The sequence below is a fragment of the Hippoglossus hippoglossus genome, chromosome 9 (assembly GCF_009819705.1).
Source record: "Hippoglossus hippoglossus isolate fHipHip1 chromosome 9, fHipHip1.pri, whole genome shotgun sequence".
NCBI lineage: Eukaryota > Metazoa > Chordata > Actinopteri > Pleuronectiformes > Pleuronectidae > Hippoglossus > Hippoglossus hippoglossus.
The window spans coordinates 17,747,041-17,759,125 of record NC_047159.1 but is presented as its reverse complement, the minus strand read 5'-3'; the positions used below and the strand labels follow the sequence as shown (position 1 = coordinate 17,759,125).

General features: G+C 44.6%; 1 protein-coding gene across 1 annotated transcript; it reads left to right on the top strand.

Annotated features, from left to right (window-relative positions):
- Nucleotides 1-359: 359 nt before the first annotated feature.
- rgmb (repulsive guidance molecule BMP co-receptor b) lies at nt 360-10,787 on the top strand. The gene is made up of 3 exons (XM_034594720.1): nt 360-870; nt 5,118-5,659; nt 8,326-10,787. The coding sequence occupies exons 1-3, from the start codon at nt 753-755 to the stop codon at nt 9,085-9,087; spliced, it is 1,422 nt and encodes a 473-aa protein (XP_034450611.1). The 5' UTR covers nt 360-752; the 3' UTR covers nt 9,088-10,787.
- Nucleotides 10,788-12,085: the final 1,298 nt, after the last annotated feature.

Here is a 12,085-nt window from a genome sequence, read left to right as displayed (position 1 = left end):
CTTTCACTGTGCAATATAAAATCTGTTGGCAGCACAGCATCGGAAACCCATTATTGTCTTCTTTGTACCCAGTGATTTAATGGGATCTTACCAACGTTTTACAAGTTTTATCTGCAGCCTCTCCATTATTTCTCTCTCCGTGTGCATGTGTGTGCGTGTGCGTGCGCGTACCTGAGTCTTTGTAGGCGGGTTTTCCGCCAACAGGGTTTGGTTGATTCAGTATTGATTTGTCGGCGAGGCGGAGGAGGAGGAGGGGAAGAAAGTGAAGTGGGAGGAGTGGAGGAGAAAACCCCGGCCTGAGAGAGACAGAGAGAGAGAGAGGGAGAGGGGAGAGAGAGAGAAAGAGAGAGAGCGAGAGAGAGAGAGAGAGAGAGAGAGAGAGAGAGAGAGAGGGAGAGAAAGGGAGAGAGAGAGAGAGAGAGAGAGAGAGAGAGAGATCATCACAAGGTAAAAGTCAGACCGTGGAGGGAGCGCACTTACTGGATTTACGCAGGGAGAGAAAAGTAAAAGTGTCTTTGGCCGGAGTGACTTTAGCTCGTACTTTCTGCTCCTTCCTTCCTCTCCAACCGCTCCGCCCTGCATTCCGCGGAGCAGCTGTGTTTTAATGCGAACCCGAGGAGGAGAGGAAGGAGAGAAGAGTGACGAAGAAGAGACAGAAGAAGAGGAAGAAGTGAGAAGAAGGCCTGGACACCACCCCTCCTCGCCCTCTGGATCTCTGTCCACTCTCCCCTCCTGGCCCTGCATGGACGGGGATGGGGAGAGCCGGATGCTGTTGCCGCGGGGCTGAGCGCCTCGCCTCCCCGTCTCTGGTGCGCCGTTTCCGGCCACTGCTGCTGCTGGTCATCGCTCTGTGCTGCGGTGCTCAGATAGGTAACTAGAACTGCACTTTCCACACCGCAGCGACTGCACGTCTCTCGGCCATGAGTCGCAGCACATCTGGGGTTTTACGCACTCTTTTACGCTGTTACGCACTAATTTCTGTGCGCTCCTGCAGCTACAAACCTCTGCAATCTATCTTCTTAGTCTGCTGCATTATTAGCCTTTAGTCATCGGATACTTTATTAGTTATTAAGTAGTCATTGTGCTGCCGATCCTTGTGTTAGGCCCTGACAATGGCTCTCTCTCCAGCGGCAGTGCTGCAGTCTGAGCCCGGATCGAGTTTCCCCTCTCTCCTGGGCCGTCATTCTCCTGTCTGCCCCTAATGGCTCATGGAGGAGGGGAAGAGAAGGGGAGAGAGTGTGACTACCTCTCCTCATATTCATATAGAACAGATTATAGCTTCACTCAGAGCGATATACAAGGAGTCAAGAAAGAAACCGAACTGAATGTATCCGAGTGTTAATGAGAAAAGTTTAGATTGGAGCTGTGCTGTGTTTTAATAATTTAAGTAAATCTGTGTGGGATACAGTTTATGTTCAGTAGCATGGTGCAAATTAATAAAAACGTATCATAATATAAAAATGAAGTTGCATGATGTAATGGAAATGTATATATTGTCATGTGTGCTTATTTTATAACGTGTTCACTCAACCTACTTTAATAAGCATGAATGACAATATGTAAATTCACATAACATGCAGGCTGGAATCTTGAAAACAAAAAAGGTGAATTAATCTCAACTAAATTTCATGGTATTCATTATTGTTTTTCTTCCGATAATCAGAAAAGGGTAGAGCTCACATATGCCAGTTTACAAGTCAAATCCCAGGTAGATAAGAAATAATTAAACAAAAGAACAGTGTGTTGACCTAAAGCCAAAAGTGTTTGTAAGGATTATTGACATTAAAACATAATGTGACTCATATTTGTAACTAGACAAAGTCATGATTTAGGCTTTAACTGCCTGATCACATTGTTCATTCGGTTCAAATTATATCGCTTCAGTTCAGAAACACATGCATTTCTCATTTGGTGCAAAAAGCAACACAATGTCCCCTCTCACCAGCATGTTATTGTGTGTTGGTCGAGTGTGTGTGTGTGTGTGTGTTGCTGCGTGTGTGCAGAGGGTTGGCTGTTGTTGGTGGCTGTCTGTTGAGCAGTCACACCTCCAGTAATTAGTTTAACACGGCTCAGGCAGTGGGACAAAAACTGCCTCCGCACACAGCCTGGTGGGAACACAGACCCACTTCACTGTAAAGACCCTCGTGGCACTTTCTCCTGCATGTGCGTCACTTGGAAAGAATGTGCATTATTTTGGTCTTTCTCAGCAAAACATTTTTATTTGTTAAAATTTCAATGCAACACGTTTCATTGTTAGTCCAGCTGTCAGGCCCATGTGTCGGGTTAGACTGGAAGGCAGGAATGTCTGAACTGTTGACTATTGTTTGCGGTGTCCAGGTGAGAGAGAGAGCGAGAGAGAGAGAGAGAGAGAGAGAGAGAGAGCGAGAGAGAGAGAGAGAGAGAGAGAGAGAGAGAGAGAGAGAGAGAGAGTGCACGCTTTAGTGAGCTCCTGTAAAGCTTTGTACCACCAAAAGCTTGGAGGGCTGTTTGTGTGGGAGAGTGCACACAACAGGGTGATCAATAAGCACTTCACAAGCCATTCTCCCGGCCGAGAGATGATCCCAGTAGATCCCTCTCTGATCCCCGGAGATCAGAGAAGTTGCAGGCCTGTGGACAGGGAGACAAAGAAATCGGTTAAAACCGTGGGAGATTCAGCCGGAGGATCTTTTGACCTCTGTGTGATGTTGGCGAGGGTGCCTAAGGATGCAGGGAGGAGAGGCTGAGAAATGGCGAGGAGACTTGGAATCGGGTCGAGAGGGCTTAAGGCTGAAAACTGAGTTGTGCTGATGGAGGCAAATGATTCAAACTGGGGGGAAGAATCTGATCGGAGCAGGTCGGAGCAGATGACGCTTGGGAGAAGAGGCCCATGAGATGATAGGGTCAGCTAGGAGAGAGGGATGGAGTGAAAAGGAGTTTGATATAGGACATGGAAGTGATGGTGTGGGCATTTGTGACTATATTAGATATTTACCCCTAGGGATGAAACAGACCAGGCTGTGCATGTACTGAAAGGCCTTCACACGTGGAGTTCTTTATTCTCTCCTTAACAATACCGTCAAGTCAATTCAGCTCGCAACCTCGGCTCGATTTACCACATATTTCCTCTGCATAAGCACAGATGGGATTTTCTTTTGACAGAGCAGCTATGTGTAGTCAGAGAGGACACTCAGGAGGACGGCTCCACAAAAGGGAGATCTTGAGGAAGCCTTGAAGTATGAAAATTACACTTTAATATTGATTTAGAACATCATATAAAAAATCCTGGTGCATGCACAAGAAGGAGAGAGTGCAGGGCGAGCTATAAAAGCAGAAGCACAATGGGAGCTGGTGTGAAACTTCAGCAGATACATGTCGTCACAGAGTTTTTAACCTTTGTATAAGTCAGTGGTTTGAACTCCTTCAGTTACAGGGCCAACTCCCTTTTTTTTCTTTTTTTTTTGCTATGTCACCCTGCTGGGACAATGTCAGTGAATGAGCGCTTTTGTGTGTGTATTTCAGAGCGGCTCCAGATTGTGATATCCTCTGAAAGAGAATATAAACCCACTCTGATTAGATTGGAAGCGGCATTTAGGTTCTACAGGGGCAGATAGGAGGGAGAGAAGGAGGCTGCTGCTGCGCCAGTCAAACACACAATGTGTCCTCAGTGCTCAGACCGTCTGAGCAGCGGTGGTTGGCATGGACGGCAGCCTGTGTGTGTGTGTGTGTGTGTGGTGTCAGTATTTAACAGGCTGGGGAGAGATTCTGAAGCACAGTGTGAGTGAGTGGGGGTCCGTACCTGCACCCTGATTTGTAAAACTCGGAGCACTACTGCCCCCAAATGGTGTCATCCAACTCCTTCATGCCAGTGAAATCAAATAAATGTACAAAGAGCTGGAATGTGCTGTTTGCGTATGTGTGTGTGTTCATGTGTCAGTGGGAACTCGTGGTTGTTAAGCGATGCTGTGACATTAAAGGAATCTGTTGATTTCAGTGAAAAAACGTATACTTTCTGCTTATGTGTGGCCATTAGGACAAATCACGGACTGTGCGTATGTAACACAAGCACGTCCAGCATTTTTTCTATAGCTATTTCTATGTGTGTGTGTGTATATGTGTGTGTGTGTGTGTGTGTGTGTGTGTGTGTGTGTGTGTGTGTGTGTGTGTGTGTGTGTGTGTGTGTGTGTGTGTGTGTGTGTGTGTGTGTGTGCGCTTGGCTGCCCATACACTGCAGAGCCTCTCTCTCTCCCTCTCTCTCTCTGGTCTAATTTAATAGGAGCACACTGTGACTGATGCATTAGGTCTGGTCTCTAATCTATTCTCTCTCTCTCTCTCTCTCTCGCTCAGACTCCCTCTCTCTCTGATGATCTATGATATAAAAGGCCGGTCTGACCCTCGTTACATTCAGAAACGTAGCAATAGATAAAACATCACGGACGATTTTCAGACCAAGAAATTTGTTCTTGATGGTTTCACAAGGGCAGAATAATCAGTCTTCTAGGACACATGGACGTACTCTGGCCTGGTCTGCTGATCGCCGTTATGTCTGTAAACAAACATTAAAGTGAAGATAAAAGTGGCTTTTTTTTTTATTTGATGAAGGGGAATTTTGACTGTGCCAGTCAGGAATGACCACAGAATTATATCAACAGGAAGGTGTCAAGACAAATAAGCTTTACAACATCATGGTAGTATGAATGCATGCAGGGCACACCTTGTATTGTCTTCTTATCTCTGCCTTCTGAATTTATAAATGTCTTTCTCTCACTTGTTCCTGGGCTGTATAAGCAGTGTTATCTAACTCCTTGTGGGAAAATGTTCTTTATCTTTTCTCTCCGGCTGCTCTTTGGTTTATTACACTTAAGGTTTATTACACTCACAGAGCGGCTGTGCCGATTGATCAAGACTTTGAATGAGCGGTTCGTTCTTTTTGCTATTTTATGAGGCTGGATTGTAACAGGCTGGTAGCATTGTGTGTTTAAGATCAAAGCTTTCTGTCTTCACACGACGACCTCAGAGCCAGCTCTCACTCTTAAATTACATATTTCTTTCAGTCTGTTTTTCAGCCAGTCACCCACTTGTATTACTGTAATAATATCTCCCTCTTGCAGTATTTCTGACTATCTGTGTGTCCTCTCCAGGTCAGTGTCAAGTGGCCACCCCTCAGTGTCGCATCCAGAAGTGCACCACCGACTTCGTCTCCCTGACCTCCCACCTGACTCCGGCTGTGGATGGCTTTCACATTGAATTCTGCAAGGCTTTACGCGCGTACTCAGCCTGCACCCAGAGGACGGCCAAGTCCTGCCGGGGAAACCTGGTCTTTCACTCGGCCGTGCTGGGCATCTCAGACCTCATGAGCCAGAGGAACTGCTCCAGAGACGGGCCCACTTCCTCCACACACCCCGAGGTCCACCTGGAGCCCTGCAGCTACCACAGTCGCACCCAGCACGCCCACACACACTCCCACGTGCATGCACATTCGCACGCTCACACCCACGGCCACTCTCTGCCTGTGTACCTGTTCTGCGGGCTGTTTGGGGACCCACACCTGAGGACATTTAAGGACAGTTTCCAGACTTGTAAGGTGGAGGGGGCGTGGCCTCTCATCGATAATGACTATCTGTCGGTGCAGGTCACTAATGTTCCCGTGGTTCCTGGGTCCAGCGCCACAGCAACCAATAAGGTGAGGAATAAACTGGTGCAGAGGGATGACAGAACACACACACACACACACACACATACACACACACACACACACACACACACACACACACACACACACACACACACACACACACACACACACACACACACACACACAGAGATAAGTGGGCTTTCTGGGGACTAATTTGGTGTCATTAAGACTGAAAGAGTTACCTAAGTGAGAGCAGCTGCTGTAATTTACTTTATCTATGTGTGTGTGTGTGTTTCTATAATGACATCTAAGTTGTCCTCCTGTGTCTCAGAGAGAGAAATCTTATCAACTTGAAGCTGGAAAACACCCTCACTCTCGCGGCTCTACTTTTCCTTCTCTCTTTCCTCCTGTGTCGCTCTCTGTGTCTTTCACGCCCTCCTGACTCACAGATGTGAGGCAAAGAGTCCGATCTTGTGACTGTCGCTTTTGACTGAAGCAGTGTTGGAAACCTAACTTGGTTAATGGCTGCATATAGCATGACCTTTAATAACATGGAATGAAATGTGTGAAAGGACTTATTGTTTACTTACGCATGTGCATGCGCGTGTTTGTGTGACTCGTAGGTGGCGCTTAAAGCTTAAAGCACTTTGCATGTAAAATATGCTTCCTTATCTGTATAAGATAGAAATGACACACAAGCACTTATAACCCCCCCCCCCCCCCCCACACACACACACACACACACACACAGACACACACACACACACAGACACACACACACAGACACAGACACACACACACACACACACACACACACACCAAATGGATGACAAACCATACAAGGTAATCTTTGTGGTGTTAAAGAAGCAATGTTGATGTTTCCCCGATGGTCTACTACCCTCTCTAGTTTAGTCGATAGCTTTAATTATTAAAGCACATACACACCCATGTATACACTTAGTCATACACACACACACACACATGCACGTATTAAGCAAGTAGTAGAGGTTGCTATACAGTGGAGCTGAAGGTCTAACCTTGTGTCAGAGGTGGGGCAAGTTATTAGTCATGATTATTAGGGACACACACACACACAGACAGACACACAAACACACACACACACACACACACACACACACACACACACACACACACACACACACACACACACACACACACACACACACATTAACAACCCTCTAGGCTTAATGGCCTGCCAGGCCTCATTCCTCACAGCTGTCATGTGAACAAAGCAGCCATTCTCCGGAACTATGATGTTAGTGCTAACCGTAATGCTCACACCACACCCTGTATCCACCACTGCTTCCACTCACTACTGGCACCCTATGTGTTTTATGTGCATATGTGTGTTCATGTTTGTGTGTGTGCGTGTGTGTGTGTGCATGTGTCAGCATGTTTGCATAGCTGTGTCAAATTACAACTTGTTAAAAAGTCATTTAGTCATTTCTCAAATGTTGTGTGATGAGAGTCAATAACCTGTGTAATTGGTGAAAGTTGATATTTGTCTGCGTATGTGTGTGTGTGTGTGTGAGAGAGAGAGAAAAATATTCCCTTTACTTAAGGTTATTACCAATGATAATCTTCCTTATCAATTCATCTGGTGATTTATAAGTGATCAATGTTGGAGTCCCGCAGTAAATCCCGTTTTGAGTTTTGCTCAATGAAAAATACTCATTTTATTATCACGCAAAATGGAGAGAAGCAGCAAATCTTCACCACTGAATGTCCTCTTTGTGTTTTTATATTTTAAGGATAAATCAGCCATCAAATTATTTGTAGATAAATTCAGTTGATCAACTAAACAGTTAACTCCTGCTTCAACTAGATATTACATTGATACATTTGATGAGTATTATTGAGTCTTGAAAATGTAAAAGGAAACTCTAAAAAAGGAACCACAGAATTTGTACTTTTAGTAATGCTGACGTTATCACTGGTGCCACTTACTGTTACCACTGGTGCTATAACTGATGTTACTTTAGTTACTGGTGTTATTACTGGTGTTACTATTGATATTACTACTGTTACTGTAGTTACTACTGCTGTTACTGTAGTTACTGGTGTTATTACTGGTGTTACTGATTTTATTACTGATGTTACTATTGATCTTACTGGTGTTACTGCTGTTACTTTAGTTACTACTGATATTTCTGTAGTTCCTGGTGTTATAACTGCTGTTACTGGTGTTACTGCTATTACTGTAGTTACTGGTGTTATTACTGGTGTTGAAATATCCATAGTTAGTTGGATGTGGCCACGTGTAAGGACCCTAAAATAAGTTAAAATTATTGCCATCATATTTTCACAACAATAATAATGATAATAGTAATAATAATGTATGTCTGATGAGCAAATTTGAGAAACTGATATTCAAACATTTGGTATGTTTGTTATTAAACCATTGACTATCAAATTAGTTCCTGATAAATTTTCAAGAAGATGAATTGCTACAAACAATCTCTTTATTGTCCCACTTTTTAATCAGGGTTCGTATCTAACAAATATACACACAGACAACATCAGCTGTGGCAACAACACGATAAAAGACTACAAAGTAAAAAAAGACAAAAAACATTGAGCTGGTGCAGGGAATGAAAGTGGAACTGTGAACTGTTTCTTGCATGTCTTTATTTTAAAACTGTCTTCAACCGAGCACACTTTAAACTTAAAATGTCTCTATAACTTTTCTACAGATAACTGTCATCTTTAAACCCTACGACGGCTGCACAGACCAGAGGGTCTACCAGGCCATCACAGACAACCTCCCCGCTGCCTTCGATGACGGCACAGTGAGCAGTGGAGAACCCATTCACTCTTTAGCTGGTGCAGACGGTGCCAGCGGGAAGGTCCGGGCTCTGTGGATCTCTGAGCGCACCCCGGGCCACCATATAGAGCTGCACGCCGGCTACATCGGTGTGACTGTAATTGTTCGCCAGATGGGCCGCTACCTGACCCTGGCGGTGCGGATCCCGGAGGAGCTGGCTCAGGCCTACGACGCCACCCAGGACCTGCAGCTCTGTCTGAACGGCTGCCCCAGTGGAGAACGCATCGACCAGGCTGGACACCTCCCCCTGCCCATCTCCCCTACTGCGCTTGGCCTGCAGCTTCAGCAGCTCCGTCGGCCCAGCTACTCCTCACAGATACAAGCGTCCCCCTATGGTCCCCCGCAGGTTTTCAGCGTGGAAGGGGCAAAGGAGCGCTGCAGGGAGAAGCTGGAGGAGCAGGACATTTACTTTCACTCCTGTGTGTTTGATCTCTTGACCACCGGGGATGCTAATTTCACAGTGGCGGCGTTCAGCGCCCAGAAGGACATGGAAAGTCTCCACCCACACCGGGACAGATGGAGGATCTACCCCCGCGGCTCGGCCACCTCAACCCTACACTCTGATTTTCCACCTATCAAGCGGCTCACTCTGCTCCTGCTGTGTGCTCTAAGTGTGGCGTTCACGTATTAGCGGGAGAGGAAATCTTCTGGCGTGCCTGCATGTGTGCAGGCCTGTGTATGTTGGTGCACTAGAAAGAGAGTTTTTTTTTTGATGAGCACTGATTCCTCTCACGCAGCGAGTGTACAGCAGACGTGACAGTTACCAGAATCCAGATTTTTTTGTAGAAGAGGTGGCAAACACTCCCAGAGGGCACAGGAGATACTGACTGCATCTTACCTCTTAGAATCGGCCCTCTGGAGGTCAACAACACAGGAGATGTGATGATGGCTCACACAATCTGTCTTCTTCTTTGGATAGGAAACCATGGACAATAACACAGACATTGATGAGTGGGTGAATTGAGTGTGTGGATATACACTACAGACTGTACATAGTTCATTTTGTCATCAGTGCACAGTGTAATGTCATAGTGTTTGGAGTTTTCTTTTGTGCCATTTGATGTGATTTTTCTTTAATACCTCAGACAGAGGACGTTTGTTTTAACAAAAGCACTTTATTTTCATTTTGATTTTTTAAAACTAATCCACATCAGTGTTTCTTCCTCTCACTTGCTCTCCTCCACCAAAAAGCTCCAGTGGATCAGATTTGAGTTTTTTTGATCTTTTCAAAGTAAAAGTCAGTTGATCACAAGGAGCTGCCAGTTTTGTCAAAACTAATCACTCTTCCAGTAGCTGATTTGACTCAGTGTCTCGTTTTAAAGTCGCTCATTGTGAGTCGTTCTGTTGAATGTATTATGAACATTGTCACAGCAAATGCCATCAGTGCTATTTTGTTGCTGTATGAATTTGTTGTGTTTCCTCAGTCCTGATTTCAAATATGGGTGTGTGTGTGTGCGTGTGTGTACTTGTGAGTGTGCATGGGTGCGTCATTGGTGACATGCTTGAATCTGTGACCATACTGGCTCATGTTTTGCTTCTCAGTGTATTCTTTGTTGTTTTAATTTGAGCCAAAGACGGATGATGTATTTTTTTAATGTAGAAACAAAATCATAACTCACCTCCAAACCAGCACCCTCTTCCTCCTTCTCCTTCTCCTCCTCCTCCTCCTCCTCCTCCTCCTCCTCCTCCTCCTCCTCCTCCTCCTCCTCCTCCTCCTCACAGTCCCCCTCTCCCCTGTTTTTTAAATTGCTACTGTAGACTATTTTTCTCCTACTGCCACGATTGACAAGCTGCTCCTTGATGACGTATGTGTACGATACTGGAGTGTAGACAAAACACTGCAAATCACTGAGGAAACTTCACCACACAGGCTGCTTGGATACATATACTCCAGCACTGTATTGTGGGTAATGAATGCCATTTGATACCTGGTAGATATGCCAATCCCTACAACTGTGAGCTTTCTTAACATGTACCATTCTGTATAGTTATGTCCCACTTGTTTGGCCACATAAGCTTAATCTCTGTTGTCTCTTTTTGGCATTGTGACCTCTTACATCACATGTGAGTGACAGTTCGGTGAAGAGTGACTGGTCAGTGTTGAAATACTTAACTTATTTATGAACGTAGTGTCCTGTAGAGGAAGTAAAGCTCCATATTCTTACTGTTGGATAATAATTTAAAAATAATGTCAGATGTGATTGTACTGCCACCTAGTGGTTTTCTGTTGCTATGTGTGTTATGCTAAAAAAAAAAGAAAAGAAAAAAAAGAGGAAACAAACTGTGTGCAAGTGTTTTATTTAAAAAACAATAAAGTCCAAATGGTCAAAACATACTTCTTGTTTATTAATTTTACATTTACAAGAATAAAAAGAGCAAAACAAGAATAATAGAGATATCAAATTATACTAATTAGTAAACCCTGATGAAAAAACCTTTTACCTTACCCTAACCAAACTTTACCTTAACCAGGACCTTAGTGACCTTTTACCTCATTAGGACCTGACTTTGATCCACATGGGAACTACAGGTCCTGACAAGATCAGCATTTATGCTGGAAAAAGTCCTAAAGAGGTAATCAAAAGGAGCACACAAACACACACACACACACACACACTAACCCATCTGTCTGAGGTTAGGTTTTAAACCGGCACACAATCTGCTTTCAACTGCCAAAGTCGGCGACACCTGGGATGTTGGAGTGGAAGAGGTGAAAATGGCGCGAGATCTGAAGCATTTGAGAGCTGCTTCTCCTGTGATCATCACAGTGAATAACCTCACCATTCAATCGAAGAGAGTGTCCAAAAAGCTCTGTGTAGGACAACAGGACCAAACCTATGATGCTCCAGTGCAGAAATCCTCAGTGTATTGACTTCAGACAAGAAAAAGTTCCCTTCCCTGGGATACTTTTCTTTTCACGGTCATATAACATGTCAGAAGTTCTCCATCTAAAAAGTCAAATATAATGCTCAAGATGTATCACACTAGTAGACAATAGAATAATACTCAACAAGTATACAGGTTACTTGCATATGACTGTACATGAGCATTAAGTTTCTGTGGATAATACTGTTCTAATCTATATATAAACTATACCAGTCATATTTTGTTCCAATTAAAGCTCACAGACTCTTACCACTTAATAACAGCATAAAAGGTCATCAGGGCGTTAAAGCCGATGCTCTTCATGAGAAGCAGCCTCATCGACAGTACAACCACTGCGTTAGTCCACACATCAATATCTGCAGATCAAACCACACAGACCAGCATGAGCAACAACATCTGTACTGTAACATCTGTGTTAAAACAATTAGAATTTACCTTCTGTCTTTTCATCTTCATCGCAAATCCTGTGTTGATGACCTGATGATTTGAAATATTTCAAGATCTTATATTAAAGCACAATAAGACTCCAATATGTTCACAGTGCAGCTGTACTCCTACCTGCTGATGTGACGTGGTGTCGCTCGAGGACTCTAGGGTGTCGTCTGCGACTCACGGAGCAACGGTAAGACGGCCAGTCGCTGGTCACCACTGTGATTATCGACACAGGGCTGTGGCGACGATGCTTCTTGCTCAGAGCAATGCTGCGTGGTGCGGTAGACATGTAGTCATCTGACGGTGACCTC

Coding starts and splice junctions, on each gene's coding strand:
- rgmb (XM_034594720.1), top strand. CDS start 753: ATGGGGAGAGCCGGATGCTGTTGCCGCGGGGCTGAGCGCCTCGCCTCC. Junction 871..5,117: donor GTGCTGCGGTGCTCAGATAG/GTAACTAGAACT, acceptor TGTCCTCTCCAG/GTCAGTGTCAAGTGGCCACC. Junction 5,660..8,325: donor GCGCCACAGCAACCAATAAG/GTGAGGAATAAA, acceptor ACTTTTCTACAG/ATAACTGTCATCTTTAAACC.